The sequence below is a fragment of the Orycteropus afer genome, unplaced genomic scaffold (genome assembly GCF_000298275.1).
Source record: "Orycteropus afer afer isolate SDZICR_OR568_19922 unplaced genomic scaffold, OryAfe1.0 scaffold00146, whole genome shotgun sequence".
In the NCBI taxonomy this organism is placed as follows: Eukaryota; Metazoa; Chordata; class Mammalia; order Tubulidentata; family Orycteropodidae; genus Orycteropus; species Orycteropus afer.
Window position 1 is genome coordinate 81,256 of NW_006921733.1, and position 18,997 is coordinate 100,252.

Below are 18,997 nucleotides of genomic sequence, written 5' to 3' on the forward strand. Positions count from 1 at the left end.
TTTCTGTGTTTTTAAATTTGACCTTTACTTCAGTATTTCTCTGTTTTTAAATTTATTGAGTTTTGCTCTGTGGCCTAATGTTTGCTTTATTCTGGAGAAAGTTCCACATGCACTGGACAAGAATATATTTTGTGCTGTTGTTGGGTGGAGTGTTCTGTATAGAACTATGAGGTCTAGTTGTTTATGTTGTTTAGATCTTCCATATCTTTGTGAAGATTCTCTCTAGTTTTGTCTTTCATTGAAAGTAGTGTATTTCAGTCTCCTACTGTTATTGTGGTGGTGTTTGGTTCTCCTTTCTATTCTTTAAAAGTTTGATTTATTTTTTGGGGCGTTCTTTCATGGGGAATGTAAATATTTATTATGGTTTTTGTCCTCTTTGTTCTTTAGTCATCATGTAACATCTGTCCTTGTCTCTTTTGCTAGTTTTATCTTTCAAGTCCATTTTATTAGAAATTAGTATTGCCACTTTTGCTCTTTTTTGTTGCCATTTGTTTAATACAGGTTTTTCAGTCTTTGATTTTTGGCTTATTCTTGTCTTTGTGTCTAAATTGTGTTTCTTGTGGACAAGATATCAATAGGTCATGTTTTCTTATCCATTTTGCTTCTGTCTGTCTCTTGACTAGTGTGTTTAATCCATTTATGTCCAAGGTAATTATCAGTAGGTAGGAATTTACTTCTGACGTTTTACTTTTTTTGTGTGGTGTTCATAGTTTCTATGTTCCTTGTACTTTTCTGTCCTCAGCATATTGTTTTCGTGGATTTTTTTTTTTTTAAACCATTTTCTTCATTGCTCTTGTTTTTGTGTTTACTGAGATTTTATGATTTTCTTTTTATTTTGGTGTGAAGATTTATTTATTTTCTTTGAGGTACACTGTAATTTGTTATCTTCCCAAGTTTAGATCAGCTTATTCTGTGCTGATACTCTCTTGACTCTTTTTCTCTGTTTAGATCTGTAACAAGATCATTTATTCCCTCTTTTTGCCTTATAGGTACAGTTTTCTATAAATTACCATCTTTGGTTCCCTGTTCTCCATGTTGTAAGTTTACTTTTTTTTTTTTTTTTTGTTTTTTTATATGTGGGTTGATTTCCAGGTGATGTTGCCATATGTCTTACCTATGGTTGTTGTTTGCTGTTGGTGGTTTTCTGTCCAGGAAACTCATTTTAGTATTTCTTGTAAGATTGGTATGGTTTTTTCAAATTCTCTTAATTTCTGTTTACCTTGGAAATGTTATGATTTCACTATCATATTTGAGAGACAGTTTTAATAGATATGTAATTCTTGCTTGGCATTTTTTTTCTTTTGCTCTTGTATATGTAAGGAGCTTTGATGGCACAGTGCCTAAGGCATTTGACTGCTAACCAGAGAGTTGGTCGTTCAAACCCACTAGCTGTACCATGGAAGGAAGATGGGATATTCTCTTTCTGTAAAGATTTACAGCCTCAGAAACCCAAAGAGGGAAGGGTTGCTATGAGTTAGAATTGACTTGATGGCACTGAGTTTGGTTTGGTTGGCTGTGTATATGTCATCCCATTGCCTTCTTGCCTGCATGATTTCTGCCAAGAAATCAGAGCTTAGTCTTATTGATTCTTCTTTGTTGGTGACTTTTTGTTTTTCCCAAGCTGCTTTCATGATTCTTTTTTTGTGTTTGCTTTTGGAAAGTTTAGTTATGGTATGTTATGGTGATTTTCTTCTGAAGTTTATTCTACTTAGGGTTCTTTGAGCTTCTTGAATTCGTATCTTCTCATCTTTCATGATATTAGAAAAGTTTTTTTCCCAGCAAATCTTCAATACTTTATTTGGTGCTTTTTTTTTTTTTTTTTTTTTGTCTCTCCCTGTTCTGGAATGCCTATCATACATAAGTTATTCCTCTTGATGGTGTCACACATGAATCTTAAGCTTTATAAATTTATTTTTCATCGATTATTCCCTTAGCAGATTGGTGTTGAAAGACTTGCCTTCAATCTTGCTAATTCTAAGTTCCATTGAGGAGCTCTGGTAGCATAGTGCCTAAGGCACTTGACTGCTAACCAGAAGGCTGGCGGTTCAAACCCACCAGCCACTCCTCGGAAGGAAGATGGGGCAGTCTACTTCTGTAGTGATACTGCCTTGGAAACCCAAGGAGGGGTCTTTATGAGTCCGGCCTGACTCGACGGCATGTAACAACAACAACAACTTATTTCATTGATGCACTCTAACTTTTCACTCTTTTCTATGTGTTATCTATTTCTGAAAATTTAGTATTAATCTTTTGGATTTCTAATTTTCCATTCATTTTGTCAACTTGTTTTTATACTGTATTTTTGAGTTTTTCTAGAATTTTGTCTGTGTTGCCCCTATTTTTGTCTTTGATTTCTTCAAACTTTCTCTAAATCCATTAAAGGTACCTAAAAATGTATATATATATATATGTATATATTAATTCCTCATCAGGAAATTCCACTAGCATTATTTCTCACAAGAGTTTGTGGCCCTGCAGTTTGGTCATATTTTGGAGACATCTTGTACATTTTTTCTGTGTGATTTGAAGTTTTCTGTTTTCTCTGAGACATTGCAGTGTTATTGTATTAATTTGTTGATTGTATGTTTGTTTGCTTTGCCCTGATCTTCCTGTTTTGCTGTGTTTTAAAATATCCAGGCTACAGCATGGTTATGTTATTTTAGTTACTAGTTTGGCTGCACTGGTGCACTTACCACCTGTCTATGGGTAGATTTGGTAAGAAGTGGGAGTGTGTACATATGCCTGTGATCGCTCATTGTGCAGAGCAGTTGAAGGCAGGCTGGGCTCATGTTGGCTGCCATCTTCTGTCAATTCAGTCTTGTGGAGTGCAAGGTAACACTTGCCTGGGTGGGTATGGTTGGTTAGGGTAACTGGCTGTCAACTGCTGGGGAAAGATAGGCACAGAGAGACATAAAAGAGGAACATGGGAGGGAAGAGGGGAAAAAAAGAAAGGAAAAAAGAATACCCAATAATGTGGGGCAATAGTGGAGACCTAGAAAAAATAGTAAAGGAGAAACAGGAAAAGAAAACAGAGAAAAGGAAGAAAAGCCAACAACAAAACAAAAAACAAGTGCAGCAAGCACTGGCATAAGTGATAGCTACACATGGCTGTGGTCAAAATATGGCACTCACTTCATGGAGTTACACATAAAAGGGAGGGTCAGCAGCAGCACTTCTGAACACGGAGGTGGTAGGTTGTAGTGTAGTCACTTAACTGGAACAATAACAACAAAATGTAAAAGGGAGAAATAGAAAAAAAATGGTGGGAGCAAGTGAGAAAAAAATATACAAGGAGGGGAAGGAGGAAAGTGGGAAGGACTAAGAACGTTAAAAGGATAAAGGAGAAAAACAAATCTGGTGCAAATGTTAGCTGCTAAGCACATTTCCAGCAGAAATGTGGTGCTGACTCTGGGAGAGCACACTCTGCCTTCCATGTAGATCAGGTGCTCTTGGTCATGGAGGTGGGGCTGGGAATAAAAAGGAAAAGAAGGAAAAAAAAAAGATACAGTGAAGAGGGAAGAACTAAGAAGAAGGAAGAAAGAAAAACATCATAGTACTGTTGAAAGTGCTACCCAGCAAACATGATCTGCAGAAACGAAGCACTTGCTGTGCTGGAGTATGTGCTTCCAACCAATGGTAGCTGTTTCCCTTGTTTTGCATCTGTGTTGTAGAGAGTTTGGATAGTGTATTTGCTTATTCTGCCATCTTAGAGTGGGAGCTATAGAATATTATTTTAAAGGACATATTTTAAAGGAGAATTTGAGTGATACAACTTTCTCTGTGAAAAGAGTTCCCCGGTCATGCTTTCCTATGTAAATTACAACTAAGCTGTCACAGTTAGGGTTCATGTAATCATATCTTTTTTTCATTACACATTCAGTTTGTGAAGTATGGTGTATCTCTTCATTTCTGAGATGGACACTTGCCAAGAGAATGAAGAGTAAATGTTACATTTTGGAAAGCAATTTACAGATTTTGCTTTTATTTCTCCAGATGATGCTATTGATAGTCAGAATGGAACAAAGAAAGAAGATCTGAATGACAAAGAGAAAAAGGATGAGGAAGAAACTCCTATGCCCGCATATAGGGCCAGATCAATCCTGGAGAGCTGGGTGTGGGGAAAGCAACCAGGTATTATGAACTTGAAAATTCTGCTACTTTGCAAAGTTTGATTTGGTACTTATTTTCATAGGGCTTTTATCATCATACATTCTCTCTACATGCCAGTAACAATTCTATTTTTATTCTTTATTTCTTCTTACTTGTGTAATTAATTTCTTTTATATGCAATACGTTTTTGTTTCAGAACTTTTTAACAGAAGGAAGAAATGAAGATTTCTTAAAAAAATTTGTAGATTATAAAGTAGAAATTCTGTGTGACTGTTCAGCCCAGTTAGAGTTTTCTCCCAAGATTTAACTGCTGTTATCAGTTTGGTGTGCACATTCAGACATTTTGCCTTATGGACATACATATAAATGCATATATACATAAATTATTTGTGTCTGAGTTAGTAATAGCATCTACTTCATAGGATTATTATAGGGGCAAATGAGTTAGTGTAGACAGTACCTAAGGTATTGCCTGGCATGTAGTAAGTGCCAGTAAATGTTGGCTATTTTCTAAATATTTGCTGAAATATGTCTTATGTTAGTTATTTAATAAGTAGCCACCATTTTCATAGGTAATTTTCGTAAATATTATCAAAGTAAAGGTGGTTAGTAACCTGGATTTGTGATCTTCAAATAATGTAGCCTAAAAAAAAAGTGAGCTTATAGAGCTGACATTTTAGCTTGTCATATTCCTAAAAACTGAAATTTTTAAAAGAAATATTTTATCTCATGAAGTGGAAAGTACCTTGAGGAGTCTGTCTTTCTGTGTAAAAGTACAGAAATGTACACCTTACAGAGCCAGACTGGGTTTTTAAAAAAATTATTATTATCATTTTTAAAATTTTTGTCAAGTTTCCTCTCCTTGCCTCCAACCCCTGGTAATCTACTAACCCTTCTTTGACTTTCTACAATAATGAACTAATACAGTGTTTCTACTTCTGTGATTGACTTAGTTCATTCAGCATAATGTCTTCCAAGTTCATCCACGTTGCGTGGTGTTTTGCAGATTCTACATTATTCTTTAGTGTTGCATAATGTTCCATTGTGTGTATATACCATAGTTTGATTATTCATTCTTCTGTTGATGGACATTTAGGTTGTTTCCATCTATTGTAAATAATGCTGTGATGCACATGGATGTACATATATCTGTTCTTGTCCAGGATCTCACTTCTTTAGGATATGTACCTAGTACTGGGATTGCTGCATCAAATGGTATTCCTAGTTCCAGCTTTTTAAGGAATTGCCTTACTGCTTTCCATACTGGTTATATCATTATATAGTCCCACCAGCAGTGTATGAGAGTCCCAGTCTACCCACATCCTCACCAGCGTTTGTTATCTTCTGTCTTGTTGAACTTTACTACTAGTGCTAGGGCAAGATAGTATCTCATTTTGTTCTGATTTATATCTCTCTAATGGCTAATGATCATGAGGATTTCTTCATGCGTTTGTTGGCTGCCTGGATATCCTCTTTGGTGAAGTGTCTATTCATGTATTCTGCCCATTTTTGAATTTGGATTGTTAATCTTTTTGTTTTTGAGGTATTGGAGTTTTCTATAAATTTTAGAGTTAAGTCCCTTGTCAGATATGTCATTGTTGAATATTTTTTTCCCCAATCTGTAGGCTCTCTTTTTTACAGTTTCAAAGAAGTCTTTGAAAGCACATAAATATTTTATATTTAGAAGGTGTATCTTCTGCTGTTTGTGCATTTTGGGTTATGCTTAACAGTCTATTTATGCCATCAGTTAAGGCCCTTAAATTTGCCCCTAGTTTTTCCTTGAGGAACTTTACAGTTTTACGTTTCACATTTAAGTCTTTGATCCATCTGGAGTTAGTTTGTGTGTGTGTGTGTGAGGTACGGATCTTGTTTTATTTTTCTGCAAATGGATATCCACTTTTCCCAGCACAATTTGTTAAAGAGACCATGTCTTCCCTATGTAATTGATTGCAGTCCTTTGTCAAAAACCAGCTGACCATAGGTCGATGGATCTATTTCTGGGTTCTCAATTCTGTTCCACTGGTCTTTGTCTCTGTCATTGTACCAATACCAGGCTGTTTTGACTACTGTGACTGTGTAGTAGGTTTTGAGATCTGGAAATGTGAGACCTTATACTTTGTTGTTCTTCAGTAGTGCTTTGCTTGTCCGAGGTCTCTTTTCTTTCCATATAAAATTAGTAATTGATTTTTTCATATTCTTAAGAATATTGATGAGATTTGGATTAGGATTGCATTGAATGTATAGATTGCTTTGGGTAGTGTTGACATTTTCACAATGTTCATTCTTCCTATTCATGAGCATGGTATGTTCTTCCATTTATGTAGATCTCTATGGTTCCTTGAAGTAGTGTTTTGTAGTTTCTTTTGTATAGGTCTCGTGTCCCTAGTGAGATTCCCAGGTATTTTATTTTCTTGTTAGCTGTTGTAGATGATACTGATTTCCTTATTTCTTTTTCAGCAGTCTGTTTGCTGGTGTAGAAGAAGGAATACAACTAATTTTGTATTATGACCTTGTATCCTCCCACTAAGTTAAATCTCTCAATTATTTCCAGTAGATTTTTTGCTGAGTCTCTTGGGTTTTCTATTTATAAGATCAAATCATCAGCAAATAGGGATAGTTTTACCTCTTCCTTACCAATTTGGATGCCTTTGATTTCCCTTTCTTGCCTTATTGCCCTGGTTAGGACTTCAGTACAGTGTTGAATAAAAGTGGTGATAGAAGGCATCCTTGTCTGGTTCCTGTTCGCAAGGGGCATGGTTTAAGCCTCTCCTTTGAGAATAATGTTGGTTTTGCTTATATGCCCTTTATTATGTTGAGGAATTTCCCTTCTGTTCTTATTTTACTGAGAGGTTTTTTTTTTTTTCCTTAATCAGAAATGAGTGTTAGGTTTAATCAAAGACCTTTTCTGCATTGATTGATATGATCATGTGGTTTTATTTATGTGATGGATGACGTTGATTGTTTTTCTAATGTTGAACTATCCTTGCATAACTGGTATGAACCCCACTTGGTTATAATGTTTTTTTTTTTTTTTTGATATGTTGTTGGAATCTATTGGGTAGGATTTTTTTGAAGATTTTTGCATCTATATTCATGACAGATAATGGTCTGTAGTATTGCTTTGTAGTGCTATCTTTGCCTGGTGTTGGTATCAAGGTTATACTTGGTTCATAAAATGAATTTGGGAGGATTTGATCCTTTTCTGTGTTCTGGAATAGGTTGAGTATGATTGGTGTCAGTTCTCAGAATGTTCAGTAGAATTCTTCAGTGATACCATCTGAGCCAGGGCTTTTTTTTTTATGATAATGTTTTTATGACCTGTCCAGTTTTTTTTTTTTTTTTTGCTATGGGTCTGTTCAATATTCCACCTCAGGCTGTGTTATTTTAGGTAAGTAGTATATTTCTAGAAATCTGTCCATTTCTTCTAGATTTCCAAATTTGTTGGAGTATAGTTCTTCATAGGAGCTCTGGTAATGTAGTACCTAAGGTGCTTGACTGCTAACCAGAAGGTTGGTGGTTCAAACCCGTCAGCCATTCCTCAGAAGAAAGGTTGGGCTATCTACTTCTGTAGTGATACTACCTGGGAAACCCAAGGAGGAGTCGCTATGAGATGGATCTGACTTGATGGCATATAAGAAAAACAACAACAATAGTTCTTTGTAGTATCCTGATACTATCCTTTTAATTTCTATTGTGATGTCGCCCAGTTTGTTTGTATTATTTCCCTTTTTTCTTTTGTTAAATTTGCCAGTGGCTTGTCAATTTTATTAATCTTTTTCAAAGAACCAAACTTTTAGTCTTGTGTCAATTTTTTTTCCTATTGTCTTTCTGTTTTCTATTTCATTTATTTGTTTGAATCTTTCTTATTTTTTTCTTTTGGTGACTGTAGGCTTTTCTTGCTGTTCTTTTTCTAATTGTTGGAGATGTTGGGTTAAGGTGTTGATTTTGACTCTTTGTTTATTGATGTGTGCATTTATTGGTGTAAATGAGCCTCTGATTACTGCTTTTGCTGTGTCCTAAAGATTGAGGTATAGTGTGTTTCCATTCTTGTTTGATGCAAGGAATTTTCTAAATTTCATTTATTTTTTCTATTGCTTAGTCATTTTCAAGGAGGGTGTTATTTAATTATGGTTTGTTTACTCTTTTTCCATTGATCTTCCTATTGTTGATTTCTAGTTTTATAGAACTGTGATCTGAGAAGATGCTTTGCAGTATTTCAGTGTTTTTAAATTCATTAAGGGTTGCTTTATGGCCTAACATATGGTCTACCCTGGAGAATGTTGTGTGCATAGTGGAAAAGAATGTATATTGTGCTGTTGTTGGGTGAAGTGCTCTGTAGATGTCTGTAAGGTTACGTTGATGAATTGTATTGTTTAGCTCTTGTGTGTCTTTGTTGAGTTTCTTTGCAGTTGTTCTGTCTTTGATTAAAGTGGTATATTAAAGTCTCTTATGAGTGTGGTGTCATCTCTTTGTCTTTTTTAGTTGTGTTAACGTCTTATGTATTTTGGGTCTCTTTTATTGGGTGCATAGATACTTGTTGTGGTTATGTCCTCTTGTTAAGTTGAGCCTTTAATCAGTATATAATATCCTTCCTTGTCTCTTATGGTAGTTTTTGTCTTAAAGTCAGTTTTATGAGAAATTAATATTGCCACTCCTGGTCTTTTATGGTTGCCATTTGCTTGGTATATCTCTTTCCAGTCTTTTGATTTTTAGTTTATTTGTGTTTGTCTTTCTAACGTTGATGGATTAAACTTTGTTATCCATTCTGGAACTCTCAGTCTCTTGAGTGTTGCATTTAAGTCATTGACATTTAATGTAATTATTGACAAGTATGAATTTGTTGATGTTATCTTTATTTTAAAATGCATTTTATTGAAATAGAATTTATATACAGTAAAATACACAAAACTGAAGTGACATGGGTCAGTGCTTTTTTTTTTTTTTGCAGTGTTCCCTTTCCTCCCCTCCTACCCATGGCAACCAACAAAGAAAGTTTCCCTCCACATATAAACCCTTCCTTGACCCTCCACAGCAATGAACTAATACGATATTTCTTGTTCTATGATTGACTTATGTCACTCAGCATAATGTCCTCCAAGTTCATCCATATTATGTGGTGTTTTACAGATTCTACATTATTCTTTAGTGTGCTGCATATCATTCCATTATGTGTATAGCTTGGTCATCCATTCTTCCGCTATAAATCTTAGAGATAAGTCCCTTGCCAGATATGTAATTATTGGCAAATATGAATTTGTTGCTGTCATTTTTGTTATATGATTTTTTGTGGTGTCGATTTCTTTGTTGCATATAATTTTCTATGCTGAGCTTGTTTTGTTTATGAATTGTGTTATCACTCCCTTCATTGCTGTTGTTTTAGTATTTGCTGAATATTTATGCTTGTCCTCTTCTTTGATGTGAAGTTTCATCATTTTTCTTTAAGGTTACCCTGTGACTTACAGTTTTCTTCCCAAGTTTAGGACAGTATGTTCTATCTTGTAGTTGTCTTGACTTCCCCTACCATCTAGAAGTTCTGTAACGACAGGTTTTTCCCTGTTTTTCGTTTGTAGTTGTCCTCATTAGTCAGTTGATGTCTCTGGTTCCCTGTTTACAATCTTGTAGGTTTATTTACTTTGTATACTTCTGTAGCTGGGTTGGTTTCTGGGTTATATCATCATGTGTGTTAATGGTCAGTTGTTGTTGGCTGTTGTTGCTTCTCTGTCCAAATGACTCCTTTTAGCATCTCTTGTAAGGTTGGTCTGGTTTTAACAAATTCCTTAATTTCTGCTTCTCTGGAAATGTCCTAATTTCACCATCATATTTGAGGGACAGTTTTGCTGGATACATAATTCTTGGTTGGAGAATTTTCTCTTTCAGGGTTTTATATATACCATCTCATTATCTTCTCGCCTTCATGGTTTCTGTTGAGAAATCTGAGTTTAGACTTATTGGTTGCTCTTGTATGTAAATTTTTGTTTTTCCTGTGCTGCTCTCATGATTCACTCTTTTTCTTTGGTTTTGGTAAGTTTGATGATGATATGTCTTTGTGATTTTCTTTTGGGGTCTATCTTGTTTGGGGTTTGTTAGACTTCATGAATGGATATATTCTCATCTTTCATGACACCAGGAAAATTCTCTTCTAACAAATCTTCGACAGTTTTCTCTGTGGTTTTATTTGTTTCTTCTGTTCTGGCAATTACATACAGGTTATTTCTTTTGATGGTATTCCACATGAACCTTAGGCTTTCTTCATTTTTTTTTTGATCTTTTTTTCTGATTTATTCCTTTCAAAGAAGTAGTCCATGTACTTGCCTTCAGTCTCGCTAATTCTTTCTTCCATTGATTAAGTTCTGCTCCTTTGCTCATTTAATATCTTAACGTATTCCTGAAAATTTAGTATTAATCTTCTGGATTTCTGTATGTAGATTTGTGTCATTTCTAATTTTTCATTTGTCATTTTGTTCTTGTATTGTCTTTTGAAATTTTTGTAGGGTTTTCTCTGTGTTTTCATTGATTTCTGTCCTAATTTGTTGAAGACACCTAATATATAATTCTTTCGAATTCCTTATAAGGGAGTTCCAGTGCTGCATCTTCCTCAGGGATGCGTTTTGGGTTTGTGTCCTGGTCTCTTGTTTCTCCTCCTTTATCTTTCTTCTTTGTGTGGACTGCGATGCTCTGTTTTCTCTGAGGCATTGTGACTTTTTGTGTTTATATTTAATTGGTGATTGTATGTTGGAGTGACTTGCCCATGATTTTTGTTCTCTTTGTTTTGTTTGTATGTTATCTATGCAAGTAGGGTAATGTTTTGTGCTTCTCTATTGGCTAGTTGACAGCACTTATACAGTCACTACCTGTCTCCTTTCCTGTTGTCAGCCTCTTGTATGTCCCTGCTGACTTTGGCAAGCAGAGCCTTCTTCTTAGGTCCCTTGAATCTGAGTGAGAGTACTATCACTTTCAAATCCATAATGGTTGCCACTTGTAAATATTGAAAATGGCTACGCCCTCGGTCACTTTGAATATCCAAAATGGCTGCCACGTGTAAGCAATCAAAATGGCTGTACCCTCTGGACAGCGGAAAGTCAACAGCTCAGGTTGTCTGCATCCTTGCTGTCTCCCTTCCTAGTTATAGGCCACCAGCGCAGTTGTCCTTGCACCCTTTGGTGACCAGGGTTGATCTTTAGGTCAGTTCTTAGGTCCCAACACAACTTGGAAATAATCAGGGTGTTGGTCCTGTCAAAGTAGCTGACAGTCTGCACCTTGGAGCATCTCTGTACTCACTGCTGTTTTCGTTCAGGTTTTTCCACTAGTTGGTGCCTAATCCACTTCTCCATAGTTCTTTTCAGAGCTCAGGGCTCCAGGATTATCTTCTATATCTCTTTCTTTTGATTTTTAGATCTTCTTTGCTAACAGTCTTCAGAGATATAAATTCTCCTTTAAGTATGGTCTGTTTGATACAAGAGAAATACTACACGTGGGTGGCTTTAACAAACAAATTTATTCTCTCAAAATTAAAGAGGCTATAGTCTGAATCCAGAGTAAACCTTGAAAGGAAGGGTTTTTCTCTCTTGGCTTTGGGAGAGAGTGCTTTTCTCTGTTCCACATCTGTGGGCCTAGTATTCCTTGGTGATCTCCAGGTATCTTTTTTTTTTCCCTAATAATTTTTTTTTTTTTTTTTTTTCCCACTTGAGCTTGGGGTGCAGATTTACAAAGCATATTTGTTTTACATTCAACAGTTCATGCATGTTTGATTTCACAGCCCTGATTACCCTCCCCAACCATAAAAATCTCTCCTCCCTGTGAGTACTCCCCCCCAGATGTGCCCTTCTTATGTATACATTCCTGTTTGTTCTTTCCCTCTGTGTGAATGCTGCCCCTCTGATGTCTCATGGTTGATTGATCTAAGGGATGTATCTCCCTAGAGAAGGTGTATGCTTTGGCCTGGGGAAGGTGTTCTGTATGTTGTTCTTTCTCATATTGGACTCAGAGCCAATCCATTGAAGTAAGTCCAATTCCAGGTCCGAAGGGTAACCTAGGGCCATAGTCTTGTTCCAGTGTATGAGAGTTTTACCAATTTGTATTTGACCAGTAATTCTGGTCATTTTTGTGGTTTGAATTTTTCCTCACATTTTTCCTCCTACTCTATTCAGGATCTCCAGTTTTGATCCCTTTTTGAGCAGTTGGCATTGTTAACTGAGGACCATCTAGGTCTTGTGGTCTTGTCACAAAAGCTGAGGTCCTTGTGGTCCATCTTATCTTTAGAGTGATTCTTTCCAGGTGACTTCACTCTTCTTTGCTCCAGATGAGAGGAGACCAATAGTTGCATCTTAGATGTCTACTTGAAAGCTTTTATTCCAGTCACTACTCACCAAAATATGTTGTAGCACAAGATTACTATGTTGTGTCAGTTGAGTATGATGTCCATTGAGATTATCATCCTGAGGCCTCAAGCCCAGTGATTCTGTCTCTCAAGGTGTTTGGTTACGTCTGAGAAACTACGCCAATCCTGTCTTCTGTAGTTTCTGTAATGTATTGTGGTTAATTTTTTAGCACAAATGCATACGTAAGTTTTCCTTCAGACAAATCTATCCTTGCTGTAGAGTATATTCCTGTTCATCTACTTCCACCTGATCTTCTCACCTGTCTATCCGATTATCTGTTGCCTGGTGTTTGGTGCCAGTGGTAATGCAGTATTTTGCATGTAATAGTTTTGCCTGTGTTATCTATATCTTTTGTGCACATTTCTGTGTCTTTCCTTTCCCTAGTGTCACCATGCTGACCACAGACTCTTTCCATATTGTCCTTCCCCTCGCCCAGATCAATGTATGACCCCCCAAGTAGTCTGAAATTTTCCCTCCCTTTCCCTTCCATCCCTGGTAACCAACAAAGTGAATTTTCTTCCCTAGGTAAACCTGTCCTTGACTTTTTACAATAATGCACTCAAACAGTATTTGTCCTTATGTTATTGACTTACTTCATTCAACATAATGTCCTCCAAATTCATCCATGTTGTGAGATGATTTTGGTATTCTTCACTATTCTTTAATGTTGCATAGTACTCCATTGTGTTAATGTACCATAGTTTGGTTTTCCATTTTTCCATAGATGGGCATTTTGGTTGATTCTGTCTCTTTGCTATAGAGAATTGTGCTGCAGTGAAATGGGTCTGCGTGTGTCTGTGTCCTGTCCCTCACCTCTTTAGGGATTATTCCTAGTAATGGAATTGTTGGATCAAATCGTATTTCTATTTTCAGCTTTTTAAAGAAACACCATACCATTTTCCACAATGTTTGTACCATTTTGTAGTCCCACCAGTATGTATGAAAGTTCCAATCTCTCTGCAACCTTGCTAGCATTTGTTATTTTCTGTCTTGGTGAACTTTGCTATTATTGCTGGTTTGAGATGATTGCACATTGTTGTTTTGATTTGCCTCTCTCTAAGGGCTAAAGATCATTAGCATTTCCTGATGTGTTTGTTGGCTGCCTTTCTATCTTCTGTAGTGAAGTGTCTGTTCATGTCGTTTGGCCATTTTTGAATCGCATTGTTATATTCTTGGTGTTGAGGTGTTGAAGTTTTCTATAAATTCTGGAGTTAAGACTGTTGTCAGATATGTCATAGCCAAATATATTTTCTGTAGGTTCTCTTTTTACCCTTTTGGAGAAGTTTTTTGATGCACATAAGAATTTAATTTTTAAAAGATCCCAGTTACCTAGTTTCTCTTATGCTGTCGTGCATTTTGGGTTATGCTTGGCAGTCTATTTATTCCCTAAATTAGGGCCCCTAGATTTGCTACTATTTTATCTTTGATGAACTTTATCGTTTTGGGTTTTACATTTAAGTCTTTGATCCAACTTGAGTTTGTTTTTGTGTATAGGATGGAGTGTGGGTCTCATTTCATTTGTCTGCAAGTGGATATCCAATTTTGCTAGTACCGTTTGTTAAAGAGGGTATTTCTCCTCCATTTAATGGGTTTTGTCCCTTTGTCAAAGATCAGCTGTCCATAGATGGAGGGGTCTGTTTCTTGGTTATCAGTTCTGTTCCATTGGTCTGTCTGTCTATCATTGTACCAGTAACACACTGTTTTAACTACTGTGGCTATAATAGTAAGTTTTGAGGTTCTGGAGTGTGAGATCTTCCACTTCGTTTTTCTTCTTTAGCAGTGCTTTGCTTATTCCAGGTCTCTTTCCTTTCCATAGGAAATTAATAATAGGTTTTTGCATATCCTTAAAAAATATTGATGGTATGTGGATTGGGATGACATTGAATATATAAATTGCTTTGGATAATGTTGACATTTTCAAAATCTTCAGTCTTCCTATCCATGAACAAGGCAGGTTCTTCTGTTTACATAGATCCCTTGTAGTTTCTTGTAGTCTTTTTTTTTATAGTTTCTTTTCTTGTAGTGTGTTTTGTAGTTTTCTTTGTGTAGATCTTTTGTGTCTCTGGCAAGATTTATTCTTATTCTATGTTTTTGGTAGCTATTGTAAATGGTATTATTTTCCTTATTTCATTTTCAGAAGCCTATTTTTTGATGTAGAGGAATCCAACTGATTTTTGTGTGCTGACTTTGTATTCTTGCACTTTGCTGAACCACTCTATTAGTGCTAGTAATTTTTTTTGCTGAGTCTCTTGGGTTTTCTATATGTAGGATCATGTCATGTGTGGATAGAGATAGCTTTATTTCTTTGCCGATTTGGATGCGTTTTACTTCTCTTTCTTGCCTATTGCCCTGCCTAGGACTTACAATACAGTGTTAAATAGAAGTGGTGATAGAGGGCTTCTTTGTCTGGTTCCTGTTCTCAAGGGGAATGCTTTGAGTCTTTCTTCATTGTCAGTATTGTTGACTATTGGTTTTGCACCTATGTCCTTTATTATGTTGAGGATGGAGAAGTCAGCCGCAGGGATCCAGGTGAGGAGAGGGAACCCAGGCCATGCCCCACAAGCGACAAGGTGGGAAAGCAGGAGAAGGAAGAAGAAAAAGGCCAGGGGGACGGGACAGAGTGAGGAGTCAGCCACAGGGATCCGGGTAAGGGGAGATTGGAAAGGTTTCCAACAGCTAAGGGAAACAAACTTGTCTGTCGGTTTGTCTTATTGTGGTGACGTATTGCTGTGAGTCTTGAGGCTGGGCCACTGGTGTTTCAAACCCAGCAGGGTGCACATGGTGCACAGGTATCAGTCAGACTTGCAGACTGAGACAGACTGGGAAGAAGGAAGAGGCCATTCACTTCTCAAAGAATTGGCCACGGAAAACCTAATGTAGCAGAGGAACACTGTCTGATACATTACTGTGCAACTTTATGAATAGTCCGGAAACATTGTCCAATACAGAGGAGGAGGTTGAGTCACTTATGTTAGAAAGCTCTTAGAATAGGACTGTGAAAGAGCTGCATCATCGGAGTAAAAGCAGCCTTACTCATATGGATAAGGTAAAGGTTTCAAGACCTCCATTTGCTGATGTGGCACCATTCAAATTGAGGAGAAACAGCTGCAAATAACCATTAATCATCGGAACATGGAATGTACAAAGTATGAAACTAGGAAAATTGGAAGTTGTCACAATTAAAATGGAAAGCATAAAGATTGATATCCTAGGCACTAGTGAGCTGAAATGGACTGGTTTTGGCCATTTTGAATCAGACAACTGTATGATCTACTATGCTGGGAATGACAGTTTGAAGAGGGATGGCATGGCATTCATCATCACAGATGATGTTTCAAGATCTGTCCTGAAGTATAGTGTTGTCAGTGACAGGATAATATCCATACGCCTACAAGGAATTCCCTTTAATACGACTATTACTCAAATTTATGCACAAACCACCAAAGCCAAAGATGAGGAAATTGGAGATTTTTATCAACTTTTGCAGTCTGAAATTGACCGAACATGCAATCAGGATGTGTTAATTGTCACTGGTGACAGGAATGCAAAAGTTGGAAACAGCAGAATCACCGGTAGTTGGAAAATTTGGCCTTGGTGACAGAAATAATGCTGGAACTCGCATGGTAGAATTTTGCAAGACCAACGACTTATTCATTGCAAACACCTTTTTTCAACAACACAAACGGTGGCTATACACATGGACTTCACCAGATGGAACACACAGGAATCACATTGTCTACATCTATGACAAGAGGTGATGGAAAAGCTCAATATCTTTAGCCAGAACCAGGCCAGGAGCTGATTGTGGAACAGACTGCTCATATGCAAATTCAACTTGAAGTTAAAGACAATTAAACAAGTCCACAAGAGCCAAAATAGGATCTTGAATATATCCCTCATGAATTTAGAAACTATCTAAAGAATAGATTTGATGCATTGAACACCAGTGACCGAAAACCAGAAGAATTTTGGGATGCCATCAAGAACATTCATAAAGAAAGCAAGAGGTCACTAAAAAGGTGAGAAAAGAAGACCAAAATACATGACAGAAGAAACTCTGAAACTTGCCCTTGAGTGGAGAATAGCTAAAGCAAATGGAAGAAATGACAAGATAAAAGAGCTGAAATAAAGATTTCAAAGAGCAGCTCAAGAAGACAAAGCCAATTACCATAATGAAACTTACAGAGATCTGGAGTTAGAAAACCAAAAGGGAAGAATGTGCTTGGCATTTCTCCAAGCTGAAAGAATTGAGGAAAAATTTAAGCCTCGAGTTGCAATATTGAGAGATTCTATGGGCAATATATTGAATGATGCAGGAAACATCAAAAGAAGAGCGAAGGAATACACAGAGCCACTGTACCAAAAAGAACTGGTCGATCTTCATCCATTTCAGAAGGTGTCTTATGATCTAGAACTAATGAATGGTATTGAATGAGGAAGTCGAAGCTGCAGTGAAGGAATTGGTGAAGAACAGTGCTCCAGGAATTGACCATATACCCATTGAGATATTTCAGCAAACGGATGCCCCACTGGAGGCACTCACTTGGTTATGCCAAGAGATTTGGAAAACAGCTACCTGGCCAACTAATTGGAGGAGATCCATATTTGTACCCATTCCAAAGAAAGGTGATCCCACAGAATGTGGAAATTATCGAACAATATCATTAATATCGCATGCAAATAAGATCTTACTGAAGGTAATTCAAAAACAGTTTCAACAGTACATTGACAGAGAACTTCCAGAGGTGCAAGCTGGATTCAGAAAAGGATGTGGAACAAGGGATATCATAGCTGTTGTCAGATGGATTTTGGCTCGAGGCAAAGTATACCAGAAAGATGTTTACTTGTGTTTTATTGACTGTGCAAAGGCATTTGATTGTGTGGATCATGACAAATTATGGATGACATTGAGAAGAATGGGAATTCCTGAACATTTTGATTGTACTCATGAGGAACCTGTACATTGACCAGGAGGCTGTCGTTTGAACAGAACAAGGGAACACTACATGGTTTAAAATCAAGAAAGGAGTGCGTCAGAGTTGTACCCTTTCCCCATACTTATTCAGTCTATATGTTGAGCAAATTTTCCGAGAAGTTGGACTTTATGAAGGAAAACGTGGCATCAGGATTGGAGAAAGAATCATTAACAACCTGAGATATGCTGGTGATACAACTTTGCTTGCTGAAAGTGAGGATGACTTGAGGCACTTACTGATGAAGATTGAAGAATACAGTCTGCAGTATGGATTACATCTCAACATAAAGAAAACAAAAATCCTCACAATTGGATCTATAAGCAGCATCACGATAAACAGAGAAAAGATTGTGGTCGTCAGAGAATTCACATTGCTTGGTTCTGCAATTGAAGCCAATGGAAGTAGCAGTCAGTATATTAGACGACGTGTAGCACTGTGCGGGTCAGCAGCTAAGGAACTCGTTTAAGTGCTGAGGAGCAAGGATGTTTCCTTGAGGACTAAGGTGTGCCTGACACAAGCCATAATGTTTTCAGTTGCCTTGTATGCATATGAGAGCTGGACAAAGAATAAGGAAGACTGAAGAAGAGTTGATGCTTTTGAGTTGTGGTGCTGGTGAAGAATGCTCAAAGTACCTTAGAGTGCTAAAAGAAGTAACAGATCTGTCTTGGAGGAAGTGCAGCCAAAATGCTCTTTGGAAGGGAGAATGGCCAAACTTGTTTCACCTACTTTGGTCATGTTGTCAGAGGGGACCATTCCCTGGAGAAGGATTCCATGCTTGGTAAGGTGGAGAGTAGACAAAAGAGGGGATGGCCTTCAATGAGATGGATTGATACGGTGGCTGTGACAATGGGTTCAAGTATAGCAAGGATCATGGAGCTGGCACGGGATTGGGCGGTCTTTCGTTTTGCTGTCCATAGGGTCGCTATGAGTCAGAAACGACTTGACGGCACCTAACAACCACAACAATGTTGGGGATGTTTCCCTTTTATCCCTATTTTGCTGAGAGTTTTGAACAGGAATGGATGTTGAATTTTTTCGAATGCCTTTTCTGTATTGATTGATAAGAGCATATGATTCTTTTGTTCTGTTTATGTTGTCGATTACATTGATTGTTTTTCTAATGCTGAACCATACTTACGTATTTGGTATGAATCCCACTTGTTCAGGATATATTTTTTTTTTTTTTGATATGTCGTTGGATTCTGTCAGCTAGAATTTCTGTGTCTATATGTATGAGTGATAGTAGTCTATAGATTTCCTTTTTAGTGGTGTCTTTACCTGATTTTCGTATCAGTGTTATGCTTGCTTCATAGAATATACTTGGACTTGTTCCATCATTTTCTGTTCTGGAATTGTTTGAGTAGTATAGGTATCAGTTCTTCCCTGAACGTTTGGTAGAATTCTCCAGTGAAGCCATCTGGGCCAACACTTTTTTTGCGGGTAGTTTTTTCCTACCTGCTCAATTTCTTCTTTTGTTAGGGTTTATTCAAGTATTTCACCTCAGACTGGCTTAGTTTAGGTATGTCTTGTGTT

General features: G+C 37.1%; 1 protein-coding gene across 1 annotated transcript in view; it reads left to right on the top strand.

Moving 5' to 3' along the window:
• HERC2 (HECT and RLD domain containing E3 ubiquitin protein ligase 2) overlaps positions 1–18,997 on the top strand; it is a 554,454-nt gene that overhangs the window by 77,359 nt on the left and 458,098 nt on the right. Inside the window, exon 3 of the mRNA XM_007945978.1 lies at positions 3,994–4,131. Within this exon, the coding sequence (XP_007944169.1) occupies positions 3,994–4,131 (138 nt within the window). The remainder of the gene's footprint in view (positions 1–3,993; positions 4,132–18,997) is intronic.